Source organism: Clavelina lepadiformis, chromosome 1 (genome assembly GCF_947623445.1).
Source record: "Clavelina lepadiformis chromosome 1, kaClaLepa1.1, whole genome shotgun sequence".
NCBI lineage: Eukaryota > Metazoa > Chordata > Ascidiacea > Aplousobranchia > Clavelinidae > Clavelina > Clavelina lepadiformis.
In genome coordinates, this window is record NC_135240.1 from 9,652,057 (window position 1) to 9,678,423 (window position 26,367).

The 26,367-nt window shown below is 34.7% G+C and overlaps 2 protein-coding genes across 2 annotated transcripts; both read left to right on the forward strand.

Annotated features, from left to right (window-relative positions):
- The first annotated feature begins 211 nt into the window (after positions 1 to 211).
- LOC143444165 (uncharacterized) lies at positions 212 to 7,159 on the forward strand. Its single transcript, XM_076943299.1, has 21 exons — positions 212 to 333; positions 398 to 627; positions 781 to 1,257; positions 1,339 to 1,644; positions 1,760 to 1,939; positions 2,023 to 2,220; positions 2,367 to 2,596; positions 2,786 to 2,965; positions 3,059 to 3,284; positions 3,382 to 3,478; positions 3,703 to 3,846; positions 4,118 to 4,312; positions 4,524 to 4,627; positions 4,967 to 5,045; positions 5,179 to 5,444; positions 5,636 to 5,749; positions 5,870 to 6,027; positions 6,105 to 6,260; positions 6,337 to 6,551; positions 6,758 to 6,857; positions 7,030 to 7,159. Exons 2-21 carry the CDS (start codon positions 528 to 530, stop codon positions 7,117 to 7,119), a joined length of 3,615 nt encoding a protein of 1,204 aa, XP_076799414.1. The 5' UTR covers positions 212 to 333; positions 398 to 527; the 3' UTR covers positions 7,120 to 7,159.
- Positions 7,160 to 11,949: 4,790 nt separating this feature from the next.
- LOC143444164 (tyrosine-protein phosphatase Lar-like) lies at positions 11,950 to 21,903 on the forward strand. The gene is made up of 29 exons (XM_076943298.1): positions 11,950 to 12,263; positions 12,417 to 12,893; positions 12,975 to 13,280; positions 13,397 to 13,576; positions 13,660 to 13,857; positions 14,004 to 14,233; positions 14,392 to 14,571; positions 14,652 to 14,877; positions 14,975 to 15,071; positions 15,297 to 15,440; positions 15,712 to 15,906; positions 16,117 to 16,220; positions 16,496 to 16,571; positions 16,884 to 16,951; positions 17,046 to 17,200; positions 17,325 to 17,421; positions 17,560 to 17,642; positions 17,796 to 17,930; positions 18,020 to 18,160; positions 18,363 to 18,511; positions 18,738 to 18,873; positions 18,941 to 19,047; positions 19,130 to 19,227; positions 19,496 to 19,542; positions 19,673 to 19,804; positions 20,073 to 20,213; positions 20,430 to 20,563; positions 20,656 to 20,791; positions 20,900 to 21,903. The coding sequence occupies exons 1-29, from the start codon at positions 12,164 to 12,166 to the stop codon at positions 20,975 to 20,977; spliced, it is 4,350 nt and encodes a 1,449-aa protein (XP_076799413.1). The 5' UTR covers positions 11,950 to 12,163; the 3' UTR covers positions 20,978 to 21,903.
- Positions 21,904 to 26,367: the final 4,464 nt, after the last annotated feature.

The window sequence follows — 26,367 nt, forward strand, 5'->3', positions numbered from 1 at the left end:
CTGTTCTAGCTATAAATTACATAAACATTACATATCTTTCATTGCCGGAAAACCGTTGGATTTATTACGTCAAATTAAGTGAGCGTAAAGTTTGATGTTGCGACCAATTTAAAAAATGACGTCACTGAAAACAGAGTAGTTTCCGCAAAACAAAGGCTCTCGGCGTGCAGTTATCTTGTCACGAACCTGGAAAGTAGCTGTACGAGAATAGAAGGAAGATGACTGAGCCATAAGTATTACGACGACCAGATGATGTTTGAAACATTTAACACAAAATGCGGAGTGAGCAGAGCAGGCTTGTACAAATGATGTTGAGCGAGTTTCGACAACCACGTAAAAGGAAAATGTTGTTGTCAGTTAAGTTACCTTTGAATATAACGTTGAACATACTTTGCAGGTTAAGGCAAGAAGATCAAAAGTAAATAAGCTGTACTTATAGACCTAATTCAAGCAAATGTGATACAGTTGGAGAGAGTCAAAGCTTACATCCTATAAGCACAATTTACGGCAACCTTGCTGTAATTGCGATGACAGCAACGTTCTTAAGAATGCGTTTACATCAAACATTATTATACACTTGTAAATGCTTCTTGCTTGTCCTAGTCGTCGTTTCACATTGTTATGGAGGCAAGTATATACGACTGTTACGCCACGTTAAATTAGAATATTAATCTGGTTTAAAGTTGGTAAGTTTCGTAACTAAAGTTCAATTTCTAAACTAAATAAAAATATTCCAAAGCAATCCACTTAATTTAAATTAACTGGAATTACCATTTTAAGAGTACACGTTTCAACACAATGGATTCAATATATCGCTTTTCAATGATTCTCTAAAAACGTGGGACGAAGCAAAGACAGCTTGTGAAGGTATGAACGGAGAACTTGTAAATATCTTGTCTCAAGAACTTCAAGGAAATATCACCGAACTGTTGAGACAATGGGAAGGAAATATAAATACTGACGACTTCGGTGGAAGATGGGAATCAGGTTACTACACCAGTGGCCGACAAAGCGAAAATAATGCAGCACGATCCATATGTCAATTTCAATGGGGCAATGGTGACTCCATATCAAAAGTGGGAGATGAAAACAGCAATGGATATCAACATTGGTATCATACAGAACCGAATTGTGGCGGCAATTCACCATATTGTTTGGCTGTCAGTGCTGTAGATGACTTCAGCACTGGCTATACAAATGGACTTGGTTATTGGGTGGATAACGGATGCGGCACACTAAAATATTATATTTGTCAAGGTATGTTAAATACTGAAATAAATTTAAAAATATTTAATTCTTAAATCGCATTATCCATTGTATTACTAACATTTCCTTTAGCTCCAGCAAAACTTTTGAACGCAACATCGACGTATCCTGTGACAGGAAATCAGTTTACGCTCACATGTGAAGTAGTTGTGGTCCCGCCAACAACAGTTGTTTGGAAAATAAGTCAAACTTCTTCAGAAAGTAATATTCCTTCCGACGGGTCAATCTTTCAAGTGATAAATGAAAAATCCGGTGACATCATTGTGAGTCGGTTAAAAGTGAAAACTGCAGGATTATGTTTGGGACCTTCTACAATTTCTTGTTGGTTGAAAAATAGTTTGACCGAAAGCAAGCTTCATGAATTCACAGTGAACCAAGGTAAGCTTAATATAGTTGTTCCTGTGGCTCTTACTAATATAACCTCATAAATCAAATAAGTAAATAGTTGTTGATGATGCGTAAACAAAGAAGATTTTATTTCCGTGTTGTGCAGAACCATATGACGTCATTGGAGAAAGTTATTACATATTTAAATCCCCGGACCTGAGTCTGACTTACTTTGAAAGAGAAAACGATTGCAACAAAGTGGGAGGAAATCTTGCTTCCATTCGTGATGCGTTCACTCAAAGCTCGTTGGAAATGAAGTTGACAAATTTAGATTGGCGAGGAAGAGGTTCTGTGTAAAAATACCTTGCGCTAATAAGAGTTTAGTTTAATTGAACATGTATGTTTATTGTTTATGTTCCGCTACAATAGCTTGGATTGGTTTAAAAAGATTGGACAATGACTCATGGATTTGGCCAAATTATGAAATTGTTAACTATACAAACTGGTCAAATGAAATTCATCCTGAAAATTGGAAAGACTATGGTTATATGAGCTACCATGATAATTGGAAGTGGAAAAATTTAGGATCGGGCACCCATATAGCTAATTACATCTGCGAAGTATCAGGTACAGTAGACCAAAAGTAATAACGTATAGAGGTTTCTGTATAAATTTAAGTTATTGTATTTAATGTTTAAATTCATTTTCATATGACATCGGAGTTTTATTTGTTGTGAAGAATTATTAAATCAAACAGAATTTATTTGCTGCAGGAAAACTTTCTTACGTCGTTGAAACCCAATCTTGTACGACAGAACCAAATAAAACTTTAACAGTTATTTTGAATCCAAGCAATGTCGGATTAAATCACAGTATCACGGTATCGGCACTCAGCAGCTTCACAGACCATACATTTTTAATTCCGCAAAGAATAAGCCAGAACAATGAAAACAATTCAAAAACCTTTACAAATCTGAAGCCACGAACAAAATACAACATATTGGTAATAACATAATTATAACACTTGACAAGATAAGATGAATGATATTTTATACCATAATATATTTTGACATTTAAAAAATGGTAATAGAAGTTACTGATATTTAAAAAAATGGTGTAAAAAATCTATAAGTATTGAGTCCATTGCCAATGTAAATGTTGGTTGGAAGGAAAAGTCTCCAATCACTTTCAGGTTTCGTTGGCCAGCAAGTTTTGCACCAGATCCGTTGAAACCAGCCAAGAAGTGATAACTGGTTACACCATTCCTCAGATGGTTCCAAGCGCGACTGTCTTATTTTATCCTGAAAATGGAAATTGTTTGTTGGAATGGAAATGGCCAGAAGAAACAATTCCAACATTGCAAAACTTCGTCGTAAGGGATACAATTCTTTTCTTTTTTTCATATATTCAATTTATCATTGAAGTGTGTATAGCTATACAAAACGCTTCCTTTATCAATTTCCAGATTCAACTGAGTAAAACCCCAAGTTTTACAAAAGAGCAAGACGCTGCAAGCATTACTGACGCACTCCAAGAACAAAACGAAATAATTAATTCTACATTGGACAAGCGATCCAACTTATTTCAAACTCTTCCCAATCGAATTTATAAAATCAAGATATTTGCCCAATCCTGCGCAGGAGACGGCGAGTTTGTCCATGCAAATGGAGAATGTAAATCACCAAGAAGCGGTAAGTTGCAAAAAAGTATCGCAGTATCAATAAAAGAAATGAAACTGAAGCATTATCAAATATGTTACATTGTATTACAACAACTATATTTTCGCAGTTCCAATGTTACTGCCAGAACTTCTGTCTGCTCAAGAGTCCAATGATGATGTATCGATAATGTTTCCTCGTCCGGATGAAACAAACGGACCAATCAGGTTAAAAAAATTGTTTGCTGAACTATTTTACAGCAAAGCTTCTCAAAGTGCATGAGATTGCAAAAATTTCAACCTGTGTAAACAAAGTACTTGTAATTTCATCAACAAGTTAACACTGTCCGCAGTAACACAATACTTGTTGCAAATGCTTTAACTACGAACAATGAAAATTGATCAAAAACTTAAAAGCCGTGCATACTTAAAGGATATTTCATTCCATTTAGCTGTTATTTTCTCGTTGGCCAATATCAAGATCTTAACGTTTTCGGGTCAGCAAATTTCTCCGACTCGTTGCTGGACGAATTATCATTGAAGCAAGCTGATGCCGTGGAACCGGGTAAACCATACCTTGCGTTAGCAATGCCAGGGTAAGAAGAATGCGTTAAATTTACATTGTGGGAAAAACGTGAAGTTGAATTATTCCTGATCATACATTCAATAAGACGAAGGACTAGTAGTGTTTGTTAAGTTACCTTTCTTGCCGAGGCCTTACTGTACACTCAGTTTTTGAATACATTTGAATCAAGAATTATTATCATGGTCTAGTGACAGGCAAAACAAGCTTACAAGTTCCGTATTGAAAATGGCAAACATCATTCGTAAAATCTTAATTTCTGTTAATATTTCTCATCCATCCAGTTCACTTGAGTCGATGATAAAAGTAAAAGTGGGAGATGGACGACGAACAAGTTGTGACGTCAATCTTCTTACAAACCTAACCTCCTCCCCAGTTCAAACCAGTACAAGATCGAGAAGAACGACAACCGTCAATAAACCAACGACAAAAATATACAATGCTACCAATGTGATGCTCACTCCAAATAAATATTACAGGTATTTATTTTGATGGTTTTATATTGAATCTTGTTTATGAGCAAATCACTGAAAACAAAACGGTCTTACCCTCATCAACACGTTAGATTTGTTTTTATAAAATGTAAACATGTGTTACGATGTTTAATGGTCGACACATTAATTTAAGCTCATAAGCTTCTTTATACAAAATTTCACCCTTCCTGAAATTTGGCCATTAACCATTTTGCAGTTTTTATCTGGTCACTTCTACTCCATTAGACAACGGGTCAGTGGGCTATGTGACTAGTCAAATAACAGTTATCAAGATCCAGGAAACAACTCAACAAACACAAGGTAAAATGTAAACGTTCAGTTAGTTGAAAATATATCCTCAAGTTTACTTTCAAAAAAATTTTTTGCAAACATTTAAGCTAAAGCCTGCTGATAAAAATTAAACAACTTTTATTTTATGCTAAACGTAACCTGTGTGATGTTTAAAATATATGTAATATTTCATATATTAATTAAGTTATTTTGCATTTTCACCATCTAAAAGTATATTCAAGTGTAATAGTCTACCCGAATTTGCGCAGGGCAATCAAAAGCGAGAATGCCTGGGTAGCACATCACATAACCTATTTATTGTTTTACTTAAAAAAACTTTATTTTATTTCTTTTCGAATTGGTTAAAAGATTTCATCTTTTCTTATTGGCCAATTTTTATTGCAATTGGGTCATTGCTGGTCGTTATTGGAGTATGCATTTGTGTGAGGTGATGTTTAATTTTGTTTAAAACTTTAAAAAAAAATAGTAGCCGATATTATTTTATATTTCAATTTATTTAACTAGTTTACTTATTTACTAAATTTAGTGCAGATCGACAGTAAACATGATTATTTTTGTAGGCGAAAATATTTTTTCAAAAATGTTTCTGCTGGTTCAGTTCAACAACGGAACTTAAAGTCAACAGATACCTCGATGTCACATGTACCAGCAGTAGAGTTCAACAATATTAAAGTGACATCCAACGTGGAAAATCCAACTATCATAAATATAAAAGATGTAGAAATGTTGCAAAAACTGGGAGGAGGAAATTTCAGTGAAGTTTGGAGAGTGAAAATAAAAGATAGACGGTTTGCAGCCACTGAAGCTGCTGCGAAAAGGATTAAAGGTAAGCTAGATAAGAAACGAAGGAAAACATAAATGCTTAACATGCATAGGTTCACCTCTTAAATAAAAATTAAATATATAGCCTACTGGTAAAAGTATTAGATTTTGAAGCAAACCATTTGTAATAAAGTATATTTTATTGCCAAATGTGTTAAAAATTTAAATAAGGAAACTTTATCTTGAATTTTGCAGGTCAAAATATTACTGTTGCAGAAATGGATGAATTTGAGAAAGAATTACAACTTATGAATGTAACTGGACGAAATCCATTTGTTGTTCAGTTTTACGGGGTTTGCAAAAAAGACAGTAAGAACGCTTTTAAAACTACTGAAGCATCAACTTTCAATGTAATGTGTATTAATTGTATTAATATATTAAATGCATGCTTGCATAATACATAAACCTGTTTAATTGCTGTTTATGAAGATGAAGTTTTAGCAATCACTGAACTTCTTCCTTTTGGAGATTTACGTCAGCATTTGATAAAGTGCAGACCGTCTCAGCATAATTTAGATACTGGGTATGAGGAAATTTCACCAATTGGAACAAAAGAAATGATCCGATTTGCTCAAGATATTGCTCAGGTTTGGATTTTGATCTGGTTAAGAAATCTTGGTTTTTCTCTGTTACATGTTTCACTTTTGTAACTGATTTTCTTCAGGGAATGGAGCATATTTCTGGTCTTGGGCTTGTACATAGAGACCTTGCTTGCCGAAATGTGCTGCTTGACTCTAATTACCGATGTAAAGTGTCGGATTTTGGACTCTCGCGGCAAGTTGACCAATCGGACGGTGTATACTTCAAAAGGAATCTTAAAGTAAGGTTTGAGATAAACTTATGTGAATAATAATATTTGCTTGTAATGAATGTTATAAGACATTTTACATTTTTAGGGAGCTAAACTGCCTTGCCGGTGGATGGCGCCAGAAGCATGGTTTGATCAAATTTATTCGAGTTCGAGTGACGTATGGTCGTTTGGTGTAACTGTGTGGGAAATTGTTGTCTTTGGATACACTCCTTATAAAGAACTGAGTGGAAGTGAATTACAGCTTAAAGTATTGAATGAAGGATACAGACTGCAACAACCTGTTCACTGTCCCCTGCCATTGTAAGAATAATTTCATTGCATGTCGATTGATAGAACATTTGAAATTTGGCCGCCAATGACCAACCAAAACCTTAAATTGTCAGTTCATGAGAATTGTAGTCTTCAAGTTTTCACGCATTTCTCAACGTTGACACCTCGAACATCGCTTGGATTATGTTCTGGCCTATTTGTGTATTTTATATTTTTATTAAGATTCCTTGTAATAGGTACAACATGATGTCAACATGCTGGAAGATACCGCCCCAAGAAAGACCTTCTTTTTCAAACTTAACCAGAATTTTAGCTGATATGTTTTCAAATACTGAGGTAGTAGCCAATACCTGACTACACCATTTATAAACAACTTGTTTAGTGTTCATCAGTTTTAAAAATATCTTAAAAGCTTTAAACCAAAAAAAATCTTAATGAGTTATAATAGAGCCATAATAAAGATGGTTTTATCTGTTTTATAATATGTATTAAATTGTATTATAAACAGAACTACAATCCGATTTATGAGAATTTGCAAACAGAAGAGCATCTTTACACTGATGTCAATATTAGAAATGTTGGATTTTCCATTTTTTAATATCTACATTTTTATATTTTGAGCTGGATATTCCCAATTAAGTTCCTTTCTTTCGGGTGGTGGACGTAAATGTTTCTGGTAAATGTTTATTATTTTATCCTGTAAAAAGTCTTTATATATAGTTCATCGAGTCCTTCATTTATCACCTGCTTCATAGTCATGTACTTATAGCTGGTGGTAGTAAGAAGTACATTTTATATAATATGTAATAAGATATTGCAGTTATCATATAAAATTATAAATATTTGAGGGTTTTACTTGCAAACTGCGTTTTGGAATAGTTATGGTCAAATAAAATGTTAGCGTGACGAAATTACGTCAACTGTTATTAATTTCTTTCTATTTTACTGCTTTTATGATATTGTAATTGTTTGTTTATAAGATGCGATCAATGTTTCAATACATTTCGGTTTTAGTTAGTTATCACTGCTATACTCTCGCGTTTCGCACCTTACATTTTCTTATCAGTAGTTTCACATTTATCCAATCGAAGAATAGAGACGGGCAACCACGTGTAAAGTAGACAACGAATACGTGAGTTAAAAATGAAAAACCAACAGTGATCAATAATAATGAACGTTCTCATAAACGCCACAAATAAGTGAAACTTCTCTAACAGAAAAGTGAAGTCACAATAACTGACAAGTCACAATAACATAATTATAAAAGCAATACAACCCATACAGTTTTGCTATAAAATAAATGATATAGTGACCACTGACCACAGATACAGATTATTAAGCTAAGATAGAATCGAAAGTTCGAAGCAAAACAATTTTCATTTTTGGTCTTGAAAATAAGCTTAAATGATGAAAAATGAATGAAAATAAAAATAACCAAGAACTAAATAAAACTCTAAGGAGGTTTCCAAAAAGGCGACATTCCAGAACAACTATTGCAGAAATGTCTCCAGAGACGTTTTGGATGGTATTCTGCCAATTACGTAAGTTTTTAAGCAAAAAAAATGCCGGAATAATGATTTATTTACTATTCATTATTACAGGAATATCGCAACCGTTGTTTCAGCAGGTATAGATTATTATTAATGGTGCACCGCGGCACCAACTATACTGTGATTAGACTACACTCTTCATCTCAGCAATATTTACGACCTCACACATTAAACAGAACAAAGCTTTGTCGGGCAAAGGTGCATACAATCAGTGAGAAGGCATAGAATATGGCATTCTTAAAAAGTTACGAACCCGAAAAAGCATGTTTGAAAATACTCGACTTACAATACAGTAGGTATGAAAAAAAGCAACGCAAATGTGACGTGAATAGAGAGGGTAGTTTGCACCGCGTTAAGGCGTTTAACGTGCGGTTGGTCATGAACATAAAGTAAATGGTTACATCCAGAATATCCTGAAGAAAATGAGGGAAATCACTGCATACATATCACAAGTAATAAGAAGAGTAAAGGTTGAAATTTGAATCCAGCAAAGCTTCAAAAAGTATGTCAGGGGAAGTAGGAGAGCAGCTTTTGTAGTAAAACGGTGCCAAGAGAAAATTTCAAATCAAGAGGTCTTTGTAATTATTTATATACTGTACTACAGAAAATACTTCTAATATGATTTCTGAATTAAAATGCAAATATTAAAAATGAAAAAACGTTGCAAATAAATTTGTCTCAACAAATGTGTAAAAAATCAAGGCAAATCATTTTGGTTTCATAGTGTTTGCACACACGCGTGATTGCACCCACACGGAATTCTACCCACACGGAACTGCACACTTCCGGGTTACGGACTGCAAGAAACAAGTACTGTAATGCATAAGCAACTACGTTACGTACGTACCATGGATAACAGTTAAATGATTTAGGAAAACATATTTAGCTTAACAAATGGGTTACACGCATAGATATAATACAAACAATATATCGGTTATAAATCGTGTTCATATTATATCTATGGTTCAATGCAATAGACGAGCTTTGTTTGAGTTTATTCGACAAAATGTTGAAATAAGAAAGTCAGAGTAATACGTAGATTTAATTACCGCGACGGTGGCGAGTCGTTACGCCAGCAAGAACGCGAAAAAAAATGAACAAATAATAAAAATAAATAAAAACACAGCAACGAAAAACATATTAACAGTTTATGGATAAGAAAATATCTATCCAATCGAAGAATAGAGACGTGCAACCACGCACAACATAAACAACGAATAGGTGAGTTTACAAATGAAAAAACCAACAGTGATCAATAATAATGAACAATCTCAAATAAGCAAAACTTCCCTAACTGGAAAGCGAACAATGAGTCGCTACGTTGTGCCGAACCACGGTAAAGGATGGATACCTGAATGTGTATAACAATGATGTGAAAAATATTCCTGAATAATGGTTTATTAACCACTTATTGTTACTGGAATATCGCAACCGTTTTTACAGCAGGTATAGATTATCATTAAATGGTTGCACCGCGGGACCAACTATACTGTGATTAGTAGGGATGTGCCGCGAGGAAGATTATTTCGGTTCGTGATGCGAACCCGAATATCTTGAAGGTCGACACAAACGAATCCCGAATCTATTTGTATTAGAACCAAACATTAAAATTTCATCCAAATGTTGGCAAGTCTTGCTTGTAACATGATGTAATCGATAAAAAACCGCTTTATTTCGAAAAGTAGTGGTTAAAAAACGATTGAAAAAGCAAAATCGTTAGGAAAAGACCTTCATTGTAAGTACTGCTGACTCTAGTTTAGCATTGTCGGGAAACTAGATCATCATTTTTAACAAAAGTCAGTAAATTTATAAGTAATGTTGTATTCGTGTTCGCCCGAATCTTTCATAAAGGCCATTATCGGCGAATCTATTCGGGTTTGGGTTTGTATCGGCGGTTCGTATCCCTAGTGATTAGACTACACCCTTCATCTCAACAATATTTATTGACGATCTCACACAACAAACAGCACAAGCTTTGCATAAAACTTCAACAAATTTTGAAAGTTTTAAGATTTTTTTATTTACTCATCTAAAAGGTTGATTTTTCCAAATTGTTTTGAAATGAAATTCTACTTGTACGGTAATTTAACTACGGTTTTTGCATCGAACAGATCCAAGCGTAAGACTTTTGCTTTTGAACAAAAAATACACGGTTTTAAGTGATTAGCTTATTATATAAATCACAATGTGCCCACGAAAAACTTTCACATGCAAGGTTTCCGATTTTCGAGATTCTTGTAATATATATGCGACTCATTTGTCAAGACGACTTTGCATTAGAGTGCTAGGTATTATGGGAACATGAAAGAATATGCAGCGGTTCTCGAAACACGTTTACGAGGCATGAGGCGATTTGTTGCACATATTTCAAACTGTAAACCTCTCGCATATAAGACATAAAAGCAAACTGTTTTTTGAACATGCATATAGGGATTCGTCTTGAAGAATAGAGTGTTTTATACAGTATAATAATGCTATGAAAAATGGGGTTTCATTGTTCTGACACTACTTCCTGGTGGTATTGCGAGCAAAGGTGCAATGTTATTTATAAAACATAAATCATCGTTTGCACACTGTGTCACAATGAATTGATGCAAGCATATCCGCCAGAACCAAAGTAGCTATAGAGCGGTCCATATGCATTCCACCAAAAATGTGCTACAAAAATAGGAAAAAACAATACACAATACAAACAAATAAATCTAATAACAAACCGAGCCTGTAGTATATTATATTTTAAGGCATACCTGGCATATTTGAGACAATAATCAAAATAATGCCATATGTTTGATGCAGAAAAAAAAAACACGCCATGACAAAGAGGTGCAAACAAGAACACACGAATTGTGAAACGTAGGCTATGTTGGGGCAAGTGAAAGAGTCTTATGGAAAGTGACTCATTGTGTGACAAAACGAGATTTAAACTGCAAATTTGGCGTAAACTGTACGAATGACACACAGAAATGACGTATCAATGCTGTAAACTGTACACGGAAGTTGATTTAGTCTACATAAGAATGTGATTATTTCATTCTAAGTATAGGTCACGTAGCCAGTTGTAAGACATAAGCGGTAATAAGATAAGAGAATGGGTATTGTTTTATCGATTTTTTCTCGTAGAATAGTGAAAGTACTGTATTTACAAAACTGATGCTTTGGTATATCGGTAGAACTGGCAACAATAACTGGATATCACGGAAGCAGTGTACTGTACAGTGTACAGGATACCATAGACAGCCAAGAGCCAACCTAATCCTATGTATAAGTGTTTATTGGAAATATTCAGTAACGGATTCGGTTTTAAACCTATTATTGTATAAGAGTGAACAAATTAATGTATAAGGTTTGCAAATTTCAAACGAATTTATGACAGTTTTTAGTGTTTGTAAAACCGCAATTTAAAGTTCCGAAGCTTTTGCAGTTTTATCAAAATATTAAACTCAATATAAAAAACCATTCGAAAATTTGGATTAAAACTATCTCTATCGTCAAATAAAACCAATAATTAATAATATATACAAAAACAATGCCAATTGGAACTTATTCCGGCGTCAATAATGTTATCCTGTTCTAGCTACAAATTACATAAACATTACATATCTTTCATTGCCGGAAAACCGTTGGATTTATTACGTCAAATTAAGTGAGCATAAAGTTTGGTGTTGCGACCAATTTAAAAAATGACGTAACCGAAAACAGAGTAGTTTCCGCAAAACAAAGGCTCTTGGCGTGCAGTTATCTGGTCACGAACCTGGGAAGTAGCTGTACGAGAATAGAAGGAAGATGACTGAGCCATAAGTATTAAGACGACCAGATGATGTTTCGAAACATATAACACAAAATGCGGAGTGAGCAGAGCAGGCTTGTACAAATGATGTTGAGCGAGTTTCGACAACCACGTAAAAGGAAAATGTTGTTGTCAGTTAGTTACCTTTGAATATAACGTTGAACATGCTTTGCAGGTTAAGGCAAGAAGATCAAAAGTAAATAAGCTCTACTTATAGACCTAATTCAAGCAAATGTGATACAGTTGGAGAGAGTCAAAGCTTACACCCTATAAGCACAATTTACGGCAACCTTGCTGTAATTGCGATGACAGCAACGTTCTTAAGAATGCATTTACATCAAACATTATTATACACTTGTAAATGCTACTTGCTTGTCCTTGTCGTGATTTCACATTGTTATGGAGGCAAGTATATACGACCCTTACACCACGTTAAATTATAACATTAATCTGGTTAAAAGTTGGTAAGTTTCGTGACTAAAGTTCAATTTTTAAACTAAATAAAAATATTCCAAAGCAATCTACTTAACTTAAATTAACTAAAATTACCATTTGCAGAGTACACGTTTCAACACAATGGATTCTATATATCGCTTTTCAATGATTCTCTAAAAACTTGGGATGAAGCAAAGGCAGCTTGTGAAGGTATGAACGGAGAACTTGTAAATATCTTGTCTCAAGAACTTCAAGGAAATATCAGCGAAGTGTTGAGACAATGGCAAGGAAATATAAATACTGACGACTTCGGGGGAAGATGGCAATCAGGTTACTACACCAGTGGCCGACGAAGCGAAAATAATGCAGCACGATCCATATGTCGATTTCAATGGAGCAATGGTGACTCTATATCAAACGTGGGAGATGAAAACAGCAATGGATATCAACATTGGTATCGAACAGAACCGAATTGTGGCGGATATCCACAATATTGTTTGGCTGTCAGTGCTGTAGACATCTTCGGCGGTACCTATACAAATGGACTTGGTTATTGGGTGGATGACGAATGCGACACACTAAAATATTATATTTGTCAAGGTATGTTAAATACTGAAATAAATTTAAAAATATTTAATTCTTAAATCGCATTATCCATTGTATTACTAACATTTCCTTTAGCTCCAGCAAAACTTTTGAACGCAACATCGACGTATCCTGTGACAGGAAATCAGTTTACGCTCACATGTGAAGTAGCTGTGGTCCCGCCAACAACAGTTGTTTGGAAAATAAATCAAACTTCTTCAGAAAGTAATATTCCTTCCGACGGGTCAATCTTTCAAGTGATAAATGAAAAATCCGGTGACGTCATTGTGAGTCGGTTAAATGTGAAAACTGCAGGATTATGTTTGGGACCTTCTACAATTTCTTGTTGGTTGAAAAAAACTTTGACGGAAAGCAAGCTTCATGAATTCACAGTGAACCAAGGTAAACTTAATATAGTTGTTCCTGTGGCTGTTACTAATATAACCTCATAAATCAAATAAGTAAATGGTGGTTGATGATGCGTAAATAAACGAAGATTTTATTTCCGTGTTGTGCAGAACCATATGACGTCATTGGAGAAAGTTATTACATATTTAAATCCCCGGACCTGAGTCTGACTTACTTTGAAAGAGAAAACGATTGCAACAAAGTGGGAGGAAATCTTGCTTCCATTCGTGATGCGTTCACTCAAAGCTCGTTGGAAACAAAGTTGACAAATTTAGATTGGCGAGGAAGAGGTTCTGTGTAAAAATACCTTGCGTTAATAAGAGTTTAGTTTAATTGAACATGTATGTTTATTGTTTATATTCTACTACAATAGCTTGGATTGGTTTAAAAAGATTGGACAATGGCTCATGGATTTGGCCAAGTTATGAAATTGTTAACTATACAAACTGGTCAAATGAAACTCATCCTGAAAATTGGACTGACTATGGTTATATGAGCTACCAAGATGATTGGAAGTGGAAGAATTTAGGATCGGGCACCCATAAAGCTAACTACATCTGCGAAGTATCAGGTACAGTATACCAAAAATAATAACGTACAGAGGTTTCTGTATAAATTTAAGTTATTGTATTTAATGTTTAATTTTATTTTCATATGACATCAGAGTTGACTTTGTTGTGAAGAATTATTAAATCAAACAGAATTTATTTGCTGCAGGAAAACTTTCCTACGTCGTTGAAACCCAATCTTGTACGAAAGAACCAAATAAAACTTTAACAGTTATTTTGAATCCAAGCAATGTCGGATTAAATCACAGTATCACGGTATCGGCACTCAGCAGCTTCACAGACCATACATTTTTAATTCCGCAAAGAATAAGCCAGAACAATGAAGAGAATTCAAAAACCTTTACAAATCTGAAGCCACGAACAAAATACAACATCTCGGTAATAAGATAATTATAACTCTTGACAAGAACAGATGAATGATATTTTATACCATAATATATTTTGACATTTAAAAAATGGTAATAAAAGTTCATAAGTACAGAGTGCATTGCTAATGTAAATGTTGGTTGGAAGGAAAAGTCTCCAATTACTTTCAGGTTTCGTTGGCCAGCGAGTTTTGCACCAGATCTGTTGAAACCAGCCAAGAAGTGCTAACTGGTTACAGCATTCCTCAGATGGTTCCAAGCGCGACTGTCTTATTTTATCCTGAAAATGGCACTTGTTTGGTGGAATGGAAATGGCCAGAAGAAACCATTCCAACATTGCAAAATTTCGTCGTAAGAGATAAATTTTCGTTTTTCGTATATTCAACTTATCATCAAAGTGTGTATAGCTATACAAAATTTTCAATTTTCAGATTCAAGTGAGTAAAACCCCAAGTTTTACAAAAGAGCAAGACGCTGCAAGCATTACTGACGCACTCCAAGAACAAAACGAAATAATCAATTCTACGTTGGACAAGCGATCCAACTTATTTCAAACTCTTCCAAATCGAATTTATAAAATCAAGATATTTGCCCAATCCTGTGCAGGAGACGGCGAGTTTGTCCATGCAAATGGAGAATGTAATTCACCAAGAAGCGGTTAGTTGCAAAAAAATATCGCAGCATCAATAAAAGAAATGAAACCGAAGCATTATCAAATATGTTACATTGTATTACAACAACTATATTTTCACAGTTCCAATGTCACTGCCAGAACTTCTGACTGCTCAAGAGTCCAATGGTGATGTATCGATAATGTTTCCTCGTCCGGATGAAACAAACGGACCAATCAGGTTAAAAAAAATTGTTTGCTGAACTATTCTACAACAAAGCTTCTCAAACTGCATGAGATTGCAAAAATTTCCACCTGTGTAAACAAAGTACTTGTAATTTCATCAACAAGTTAAAACTGTTCGCAGTAACACAAAACTTGTTGGAAATGCTTTAACTACGAACAATGAAAATTGATCAAAAACTTAAAAGCCGTGCATGCTTAAAGGATTTTTCATTCCATTTAGCTGTTATTTTCTCGTTGGCCAATATCAAGACCAAAATATTTCTGGGCCAGCAAATTTCTCCGACTCGTTGCTGGACGAATTATCATTGAAGCAAGCTGATGCCGTGGAACCAGGACAACCATACCTTGCGTTAGCAATGCCAGGGTAAGAAGAATGCCTTAAATTTACATTGTGGGAAAAATGTGAAGTTGAATTATTCTTGATCATACATTCAATAAGACGAAGGACTAGTATTGTTTGTTAAGTTACTTATCTCGCCGAGGGCTTACTGTACGCTCAGTTTCTGAATACATTTCAATCAAGAATTATTATCATGGTTTAGTGGCAGGCAAAACAAGCTTGCAAGTTCCGTATTGAATATGGCAAACATCATTCGTAAAATCTTAATTTATGTTGATATTTCTCATCCATCCAGTTCACTTGAGTCGATGATAAAAGTAAAAGTGGGAGATGGACGACGAACAAGTTGTGACGTCAATCTCCTTACAAATCTAACCTCCTCCCAAATTCAAACTAGTACAAGATCGAGAAGAACGACAACCACCAATAAATCAACGACAAAAATATACAATGCCACCAATGTGATGCCCACTCCAAATAAATATTACAGGTATTTATTTTGAAGGTTTAAATTGAATCTTGTTTATGAACAAATTACTGAAAGCAAAACGGTCTTACCTTCATCAACACGTTAGGTTTGGTTTCATAAAATATAAACATGTGTTACGATGTTTAATGGCCGACACATTAATTTAAGCTCATAAGTTTCTTTATAAGGACTTTCACGTTTTCTGAAATTTTGCGGTAAACCATTTTGCAGTTTTTATCTGGTCACTTCCACTCCACTGGACAACGGGTCAGTGGGCTATATGGCTAGCCAAATAACAGTTATCAAGATACAGGAAACAATTCAACCAACACAAGGTATAATGTAAACGATTAGTTAGTTCAAAATATGTGCTCAACTTTGCTTTCAAAACGTTTTTGTGAAGCATTCAAGATAATTTTAACTAATACAAATGAAATGATGTATATTTCAATTTAGGCTAAACTTAACCTGTGTTTGTCTTACAATATATGTAATACTTCTGAAACTTATCTATGTCACCATTGAAAATTATAGTTAAGTTTAATAGCTGTAGTTGTGGCATGTTAAACCGGTTCATAATACATTATTTGAAAGCGTTTGCTATGAATAGATATATACTGGTTGATCGGAATAGCTGCGGCTGTCATTTTGATTGTGACATGCTTGGTTGTTTTCATTTATAAAAGGTTAGTGAAATTTAGACATTTTGCAAAGTTGACGACTGACACGTTGCAAACTTGCAAAGTTGGCTCAAGTTCTTGCAAAAATACATCAAAATTATTATCAATGAGTTAATGATTTTAATTGAATATAAGCTATATGCAGCTACATACTGAGAAAACAAGCTGACAAGTTACTGCAGATAAATGCTTCATAGCCTATATAGTATATATACTGTGAACATTGATATGGTATTGTACGAGTTTTATGTTTTGTACCATGAATTGGCAAGTCCATTTTAACCAGTTAATTGTTAACTAAAATTGTTACAATTTCAGAAAGAGAAGATCAAAAGATGCAGTAAATGGTCTTCCGTTAAATGATATAGAGCTTTCAACTCAACCAGGTAGACAATTATTTATTTACTATTCCTGCACCATATTGCATTACACCGTATGCGTGCTCGTATTATGTATTTTTATTAAGAAAAATTTTTTTAGCCACAATTGCGGAACCTATCAAATCTACAATATACGAGAACGTTCAACCTGGAGAAAACGTTCAAGCCACGAAAGCTATTCCCCTTGTGAATCTAAAGAAAGTTTATTTTTCCCTCACAGCTCCGGGAAGTAAGACTTTGATGGAAGAATTTAAGGTAAGACCGCCTTTGCGTGATATGAGTCATTATATTGCTGATGTTTAGATGCACGTTCACTATTTCAAATTGAGAACAAGTAATTGGGCAAGAAAAGGAAAACATTAATTTGCTATTATTTCAGGGAATTAAGCTTTCGGCGGTAAACATTGTTGAAACAAAACAAGTTGCGGCTCTTGAAAAACATAAGAAGCAAAACAGATACAAGAACATTGTACCATGTAAAAACTATAGCTCAAATATCATTAAGATGTGTAAATGTCAAATGAAAATCGTAATTTAATACGTAAATATCAATCTTTCTATACTGCGGCGTGCAACAGCATATGCTATTGGTTGATGAATGCTCGTTGCTTTAGATGACGGCAATAGAGTGATCTTAAAACTACCAGAAACCGAAGCAGACACTGCAAATGACTACATAAATGCATCGTACATTGATGTAAGTTTTTGGCAAAAACCTATCCCACATGTTTACTAGCAAACAGTATACAATATAAAATAATCATACCATTACTGCAAATTTTGATTAATAGTTATGCTTAATGCTGTAAAGCAATGTAGTGATGAAAAAGCTCAATTAATTGGTTTGCAGAGTTACCATTTACCTAATCACTTCATTGCAACACAAGGACCACTCGATCGAACCATCTCACATTTCTGGGCTATGATATGGCAGAAGGATTGCAGAGTTGTGGTGATGGTAACAAAACTGGCTGAAAATGGAAAAGTTAGTTTATTTACACCGTGTACCCACGTTGCTTATACGCAACACAAATGCTGGCTAATGCAGTTGCTTGGTAACGTTTGTCATTTCAGGTAAAATGTGCGAGTTACTGGCCTGAACCTAACACCACAAAGGTGCATGGAAGTTTGACTGTAACTGCTGCGAGAGAATCTGTTTGGAATGGAACTCATATTGTGAGAAATTTTAAGATGACAAACAAGAGAGAACCCGAAGTAAGCTTACGTGTTCCAAGATATACTTATATGTTGCGCTGGTGTGTTCATACTAAAAAGTGTTATTTATTTAATGTTGCCAACATATGTGTTCTGCAAGTACAAAATAACAAGATCAAAGCATTTCTGCTTTTGCCGTGACTACAAAAGTTACTTTAACAATTGGAAGTTACAATGAACTGAACAACATTGTTTTTTGGAGGCCCCACCACGAACCATAACCCATTTCCAGTATACTGGCTGGCCTGATCATGGCGTCCCTATAACAACTACTGGAATAGTGAGACTGCACGATGCCATGATAAAGTCACATGAGCAATACCCTGGATCGCCCATTGTGGTTCATTGCAGGTGTGGTTTATTAGGTCAATCATTAAGGGATGTCATAACTTATTTTACAGTAATGGTTAATGTTTATACACGACTGTACATGTATCGTGTTTACCAAATATAGTAATGCAAGTATTTAGATTTATTTAGGCTGCTAGGAATTGATATAAAGATTGTAGATCGGTAGTTGAGTATAAACAATAGACCAATGTGGTTATAACAAATGACGACACACTTTGCATGACAGTGCCGGGGCTGGTAGAACCGGAACCTTGATTGCTATTCATAGCTTGATAAGACAAATGCAGACACAAGATTCAATCGACGTATACTCTACTGTGATGCAAATGAGGACACAGCGTTGTGAGATGGTTCAGACGGAAGTAGGTAAAAATAACAATCAAGCAGAAATTCTTTACTAATCATTAATGAATGCCGAAAATTTTTCAGAAACAATATGCCTTTCTTTACAAAGTGATAACCGAGGTACATGTCTGTGGATTTACCGACATAGATGCAAATGATTTAGGATCGAAGATGAACCAACTTGCAAAAGTGTGAGTTATCAAAAAATGGTCACATTTTTTTAAAAGTTTTGGATGCTGTAAATTTGATCCAATTTAAAAAATGTTTGTTAAGATCAAAGAATGAGTTTAAACAACTTGATGTCATTCCACCATTGCAAGCAACACTTGATGCAGGAAACTTGAATAAGAAAAATGATCACAGCAGTTGTTGTATGTACACTGAACGCATGAAACTCTTTTCAATTTGGTAGCGTTTAGACAAATTTCTTAATTTCAAAAGATGTTTTAGTTTTTTTTTTCTTAAAACTCTTACCTTTTATAAAACTCGGATCTTTTGTGCCAATGGAATTTATTATTTTAAAACGCGCTAAATGTAAGTCATATAGTTTTTATATGTAGGCATAATATAGGCGACCATTCAGGATTCAGGCAAAATGCAAAATCCAGAATTTCTAAGTTTTAACACTTTTATTTTAAGATGAACATTCAGAAGTTAAGGGAATTTACAATGCTGCTTATCTGCAGGTTTTGAATTTTCTTTTTTTTAATTAAACAAATTTCGCAACTTGTAGTAACAAATTTCCGTACCAATTTAACAACAATTTATCATTAAATAAATTAATAACGTTCCTAATCCAAAACCACCTGTTTTTAGGGATACAGCGGTTTTTCTGCGTTCATTGCTTCTCAGGACCCGCACGAAAATCAAGTAAACGTTTTATGGAAGTGTGTTTTCGACCAGAATGTTAGCGTCATAGTTGCTCTCTCGCCAATGGACAGAAACTTTGTGAGTATTTATGAGAATGAAAATTGCTAACGTTGCTATCTTTAACGTTTAAAGAGCTTTAACATGTTTTACAAGTAGGTTGTACACTAAGAAACAGATGCTTTTGTTGGTAATTTGACTGACCCAGCCAGAAGTTTGTTTCTCGCTTAGGCTCTATATACATGATGACATATACGATAATTGCACTGACATTAATATATCCTGATTGCCTCCTGGTTTCTACAAGTAGAATAATTTACATGAATTTTATAAAACATTTTTATTTTAGAATCAAACTCCTTGCTACTGGTCTCTTGAGAAAGGAAGCTCTCAAGTTTTCGGTGACGTTGAAGCAAAGTTGGCTTCGGTGGATGACACGCGTCATCACGTGAGCGTACATAAAATTGACTTGACGCATCAAGCTGTCACGGTGAGCGATGAGCTAAGTTTTGCGTAAACGTAAATGTCAGGAAGCAAGCAAGCTGGTTTCCATGTGTAGGTTGTTTAAAAAATGTTTTGAAAAGAATATAAAAATGTCCAGATTGACGTGTTTAAAAATAAACGAATCACACATATAGGGTACTCCACCAGCTTCGAAATTAAACCACTACTGTATATAGCGTAAATCAGCCGTCATTGTATACAGAGACGTGTAACTCATATCCACTATCAAGCATGGATGGACGAGAATGAACCCGATTTACAAGAGATAATAAATGTCGTGACCGACGTCGGATTGCTCCATAACTACGCAGAGAGCCTTATGCTTGTCCACTGCAGGTACTGACAGTACAACGTGGCTGTGTAGCCTATGTTGTGTTGGAAGCATATTCACACGAACTTCACAACGTGCTTGAACGTTTAATTTCCAGGGATGGCATCGGTCGAACAGGCGTATTCTGCGCGTTGATGAACTTAATTGAAAGGTTGAAAGCGGAACATAGAATTGACGTCTTCCGCGCAGTGAAGGACTTGAGAGATATGAAACCAGGGATGGTGCCAAGTGTGGTGAGTAAAGAAACAATTCTGTTGATACACTTTGTCATCTGCTGAAGTTTTGCAATAATATTAATTGCGTGCCATAGACAAGGCTGATGATAACTCTTCTTATTTCAGGAACTTTATAAACTATGCTTCAAGTTATTGCAACAGTATCTCTCATCGTTCGAAATTTACTCCAATTTCTCAGGCTGATGGTGATTGTAGTTACTTTAATAGCACATATCGGGATTCTTCAAAAAGGACCCGATGAATACCATTGTTTTAGAAACATGCTTAAAGATTTGCATTTAAGCTATACGCAGTATAGCTCTCCAGCTAGTTTATTAATGTAGCCAAGTTAGTTTTTTTTAACCAGACAGAATGTTGATAAATGGTACCAGGTTGTTCATATCAAGCACGTTTGAAGTGAAATAATAAAACTTTTTAATTGATCATGATAAACGTTGAGATTGTTTTCGGGATGCTCCATAATTTGTTGTGGCATATACAGAATATAAATATTAGTTTAAAACTAGCTTTTCAAAGGTTCAGTGTGGAAAAATATTGCAAATATGGCCTGTCTATTGTATAAATCACACATGATATTTCACTTGACTGAAATGCTGTGAAGTGATCAATGTCATTATCGCTGTATTTGAATATATTTGGCTACGATTAAGGTAATCCTTATAACGTCATCGTTAATATTCTTGCTATTTTTGATGTCAAATTTTTTCGTGAAAGTGTTGGTGACATTCCCAATCGACTGAGTTTTATTGCAATAAAGCTTTATTGACATAAAAATGTTTGTAAAGCGCTGTTGCTATAGGTGTAATGGTACCAGGACCAGCTTTGCCAAATGAATATTGAAACTGTCTGATTGTTAATTTTTGTATTCGCTTTTTGCTAAGTAAAATATTTATTGTAAATTCTTTGATGCATTTAAACGGAAGATGTTGCACTTAACATTACTTACATTTTAAAAACAATGTAGCGCACCTTACCATAAGCGGCACACTGCCGCACAAGGTATCAGTATATCTTTATTACTGAAGCTATTGTTATTATACTTCTGTAATTACAGGAAGGTTGCAGTAGCGATTGAAAATCCTAACCGGTGCCAATGTCGTATTAACAGTAGCTTTTTGCGTAGCTTCCAATAAAATGAGTGTATTGTACAGCAGGTTGCCTGCACACTTTCATTGCCTTATATTCCAGTTCATATACGCTGTGCTGCTAGACGTTTTAACATACAACTCCATTTGAAGACTTTAGATAATAATTTATACTTATATCATTGCCGAGTTGTCCTTAAAATTTTAGCAAATGAAATAATAACATTTCTTTTATTTATTATTTTAACAACAACACAACAACAAGCAGTAAACAAACATGAATTTACGATGACTGGGATAACGATATTTTTCCCAACCTGGTGAATATTGTCGGAGAAAGAAGTATCATTGATTAATTATTTTACCATCACAGAACGACTGCAGCATAACACTCAAAACTGAAAATAATTTAAGCAATTAAAAGCTCAATATAAATGTAGAACCACATGTCAAGTGCAAGGTGCTTAACCTGTTTCAACTCCATGATCGAATCGTCGTTAACGAACGGGAAAGTTATGTAGAAGACAAACTACCGACTTCAATTGTAGATGATTTATGGATCCACTATTACTTAGCGCTTGCTTATTACAGCAAACGTCTTTTCAACAAAACGCTGACAACGTTCAAATGGATTGATGATCAACTTCTAATTTATGTGGTGCTAAAACCAGAAGTGATTTATGATGCAGCGGAGCGTGTAAAGTTTTTTGAATCGTATTCAAGAAGCACTTCATCTCATCAAACGAGTCAGTTCTGAAATTCAAACTTCCAACTTAATTGGAAGTGCGAAATATTGTTGTGAAAACCAATTGACTCCTCGAGCTAGTAATATGTGCTTTTGGAATTTCTTAAGAATTCAAATGATGCTGATCGGCCAACAAAGGAGTTGTACAGGAAAGACTGTTTCCGCTTGCATAGTTCATGTTTATAGTTTATATGATCTCGGCAATTACATGACGCAGTAATTAACAAAGCAAAGAGATCAGTTAAACCTTGCGAACAACACAATGCTTCCGTCAACTGCACGTGTTAATGTTGTCGCTTGCTGCAGCCACAACAGTTTTGTGTCGTAATTTCACTTTCTTTACACGAATGTGCATGCGCGTTTAGTGCTAAAAACCTCTCCCAGAAGGCAAAGCGCAACATAGAAAAGGATGACAGTCAAAGAATGGCATCAAAAGATGACATTGATTTATTCAGTAAAATTTTCTCGCGGCCTAATTCGGGCTTCAAATAAATTTTCGGGTTCCAGTTAACAATATATGGCCCGTTTACAGCTTTGATTTGGTTGGTTCGATAAACGAATAATATCCAAATTATCCAAACTTTCAATTTTAATTCTCAGCTTGGCTCACTGTGCACTATACCAGTGTTTTTATACCAGTATATTCAATATTCTAACTGCGCTAGCAGCCTAGCACTAGTTTTCTGATGATTCAAACCCATAATCAGAATGAAATCTATGACGTCACAAGGAGAGCCAGGTTTAGGCACTACACCGGTTCAATAAGTGTCTGTGAGAAACCGAACTGGAACCAGCGTGTCCTGAAGAATTAAAAAATATAAGTTGAATAGATTTCATTTAAGTTACTTCTTAATTGATGTAACAATGTGGACAGTTACGAATTAATTACTGAGCTTGATTATTGTTGTGTTGCAGAAGTAGCGCATGACTTTGAAAAGTTAAAAAGACAGTCTATTATGATTTTTCAGGAGATATGCTGTACCTAATAATAACTATATTTTATTATAACTTTATAACTGCAAAAGTTAAAAATAAAATGAGTTTCTAAATTTGGCCTATTTACGTTGGAATCTGCAGACAAAATTTCTTTTCAAAAGTTAAGATTTCTTCAGAATGCGTTCACTATATTTGGTCATTCTGAGATGTGTATTCGAAAACGTAGCTTAACTCAAACGAGGCTAAAATATTTTTCATTTCATTTGCATCTACAATTGTACATCATCATGAAAACATGCAATTTGCTGCAGTGTATCAAAGGACGATTTTGTTTATCATTTGAATGTTAATTGTTTAAGACTAAGTTACCCAAACCGAAAACAGATTAAAAAAAGCTTACTATAAAATATCTGCTATAAAACTTTTATAAAAAAGTAATATATGCACTGAACTTCGTTTCCTTGTGCAAAAAAACTAATTACATCAGTTAACGTTAAACGTTTAAACCACACTAAGTTTAGTCTTTTTAGTTCATTTTCACCTTTTCACCAAAATTAATAATAAATCTGTCACTAATCAACGAAACTATACTTCTATATGGCTTACCGTCGCCACTCAAAGTAGGCTTGACATTTATTAAGTTACAATGAATACACGAATACAATAGAGCAATAGGCTAAATTAAGAAAAAAATTCTTCTTGCCAGCCGCTGACGAATAAGTGTTATCGGAAAAAAGAAACGAGAGCAACAATATTTGTAAATATATTGCGGTACAGGCCCTAATGTGCAAAAGTTTGTTTTGTGTGGTTACTGCTGTATATAAAAAGCATGTCATGTGTATATTTAGAACGCAACGAGATATGATAAAATAAAGGAAATTCTGACCGATTAAAATAATTGAGTTGGGACAAGCAGAAAATTTGATAGTGCCTCTCAAGAATCTCTGATCAGTACTCACTGCAAGCGTATTGAGAATCACTGAAACAGGTGGAGAAGTTCAAGTATGTGGAAGTGCAATTCATGAATGATGGAAGGCAGAACACTGAATTAGACACCCGAATTGGTAAAGCAAGTGCAGTCATGCGTGAGCTCCAATGTTCGGTCGTCATGAAGCGAGAGCTATCTAAGACCGTAAAGCTCTCAATTTATAAGTCAGTTTTCCTTCAATTCTCACCTAGGGTCATGAATCTTGAATAATGACCGAATGAGTGCGCTCACGGGTGCAGGCTTCATAAATGGGAGTTTTAAGAAGGATTTATGGCGTAATGCTACTAGATCAAATGCGAAGCACAAAAATCCGTAAATCTCTAAATGCTGAGCCCTTACTTCTTTGAATTGAAAGTATGAAACCAATTACAATGGTTTGGTCATGTCACCAGAATGCCTCGGAAAAGATTTGCAAACCAAGTCATGCTTGCCACACCAACCGGTAGAAGACCAGCCGGTCCACTAAGAACCAGGTGGTACAATTACATCACTGACCTAGCCTGATCACGACTAGGTATTCCTTTAGCTGAACTGGGAGAAGTATCGAAAGATCGCAAACTGTTCCGAGAGCTCCTGGAGCTGCCGCCTTCACGACCCTCCTGAGAGGAAAAAGTGTGTTTCAAAAAAGGGAGAAATAAAAAGTTTCATAACTCAACAATATTACAGGAACCTGAATAAATAAGGAAATTATTTCTGCTTTTATCTCATGAAGAAATGTTATTTCGTGTTAAATTTGGCTTAATGTGGTTTATAGGTGGGACGCTCTTTATGTTGCTAAAAGAGCGATGATAGAATCCAAAGGAATAGCTTGTTGTGTGGTTTTACATATGCAAATACTGTACCTTTTTTAGGGCATATAAATTTTGTTAGCAATTTCACAACTTTGCCGCAGTTAGGTTTCATGTAAAAATATGTAAAGTCCTGGGAGCAATTTATATGGAAAGACGTGTACAGTAGGTCCGTCCAACACCCAAATTATAGTCTGTGTTTAGCATATAAGCTAAACCAACAATAGACAACGAAACTGACGCATGGGTAAACTGCAATTTGCAAACATCGTACGCGGAAGAATAGTTTAAAAAAAGTATGTCTTGGTAGAATAATGTGACGAAAATTAATTCAAATAAATTTGGCGTAGCCTACAAAAAAACAGTATAAAGTTGTTGTCAGTGCTAGAAAAAATTGAGTATACAGTAGGCCTCGGCTAACACAAACGCAGTTTTATTTTGCTTTTCTTTCTTTAAATTTAATTTTGTTTAAATATTATAGGTAATTGTATAATATCATACGCATATTGTGTTTGTAAAAACTCATAGTGTATCAACATTTGAGCTTACATGGTAATGTAAGTATAAGTAAAGAATGATTTCAACAAATAAAATCGTTATATGAAAACTAAAGCGCCTTAAAATATTCAGTAAATACTAAAATAAAGCTATCTCTTAGGTTACTTGTAAATCATGAGATACTCATTAAGCCTATAGTTCAGAATATGTGAGCCTAAAACTTGCTATTGTAAGCATTTCAATCAATGAAAATCCATTCAGTTTCGAGAAAGTTTCGTCACTAAAGACAGGGTATTTTTCGCCACAGGCATTTAATGTACGGTTGGTCACGAACAAAAAGGATATGGTTACATCCAGAATATCCTAAATGTGAGAAGCCACTGCATACCTATCAAAAGTAATAGGAAAACTAAATGTTAAAATTTGAATCCAGCAAAGCTTCAAAGAGTACGTCAAGTTTATAACACAATTTTCAGGGGAAGTAAGAGAGTTAGAATGCAAATATTAAAAACAAAAAAGCGTTGCAAATAAAA

Excerpts from the sequence above, each read along its gene's own strand:
- LOC143444164 (XM_076943298.1), top strand. The coding sequence starts at position 12,164 with ATGACAGCAACGTTCTTAAGAATGCATTTACATCAAACATTATTATAC. Across the intron at positions 12,264-12,416 it reads GATTTCACATTGTTATGGAG|AGTACACGTTTCAACACAAT; the intron begins GCAAGTATATAC and ends TACCATTTGCAG. Across the intron at positions 20,792-20,899 it reads CAGGGATGGTGCCAAGTGTG|GAACTTTATAAACTATGCTT; the intron begins GTGAGTAAAGAA and ends TTCTTATTTCAG.
- LOC143444165 (XM_076943299.1), top strand. The coding sequence starts at position 528 with ATGACAGCAACGTTCTTAAGAATGCGTTTACATCAAACATTATTATAC. Across the intron at positions 2,221-2,366 it reads TTACATCTGCGAAGTATCAG|GAAAACTTTCTTACGTCGTT; the intron begins GTACAGTAGACC and ends TATTTGCTGCAG. Across the intron at positions 2,966-3,058 it reads CAACATTGCAAAACTTCGTC|ATTCAACTGAGTAAAACCCC; the intron begins GTAAGGGATACA and ends ATCAATTTCCAG.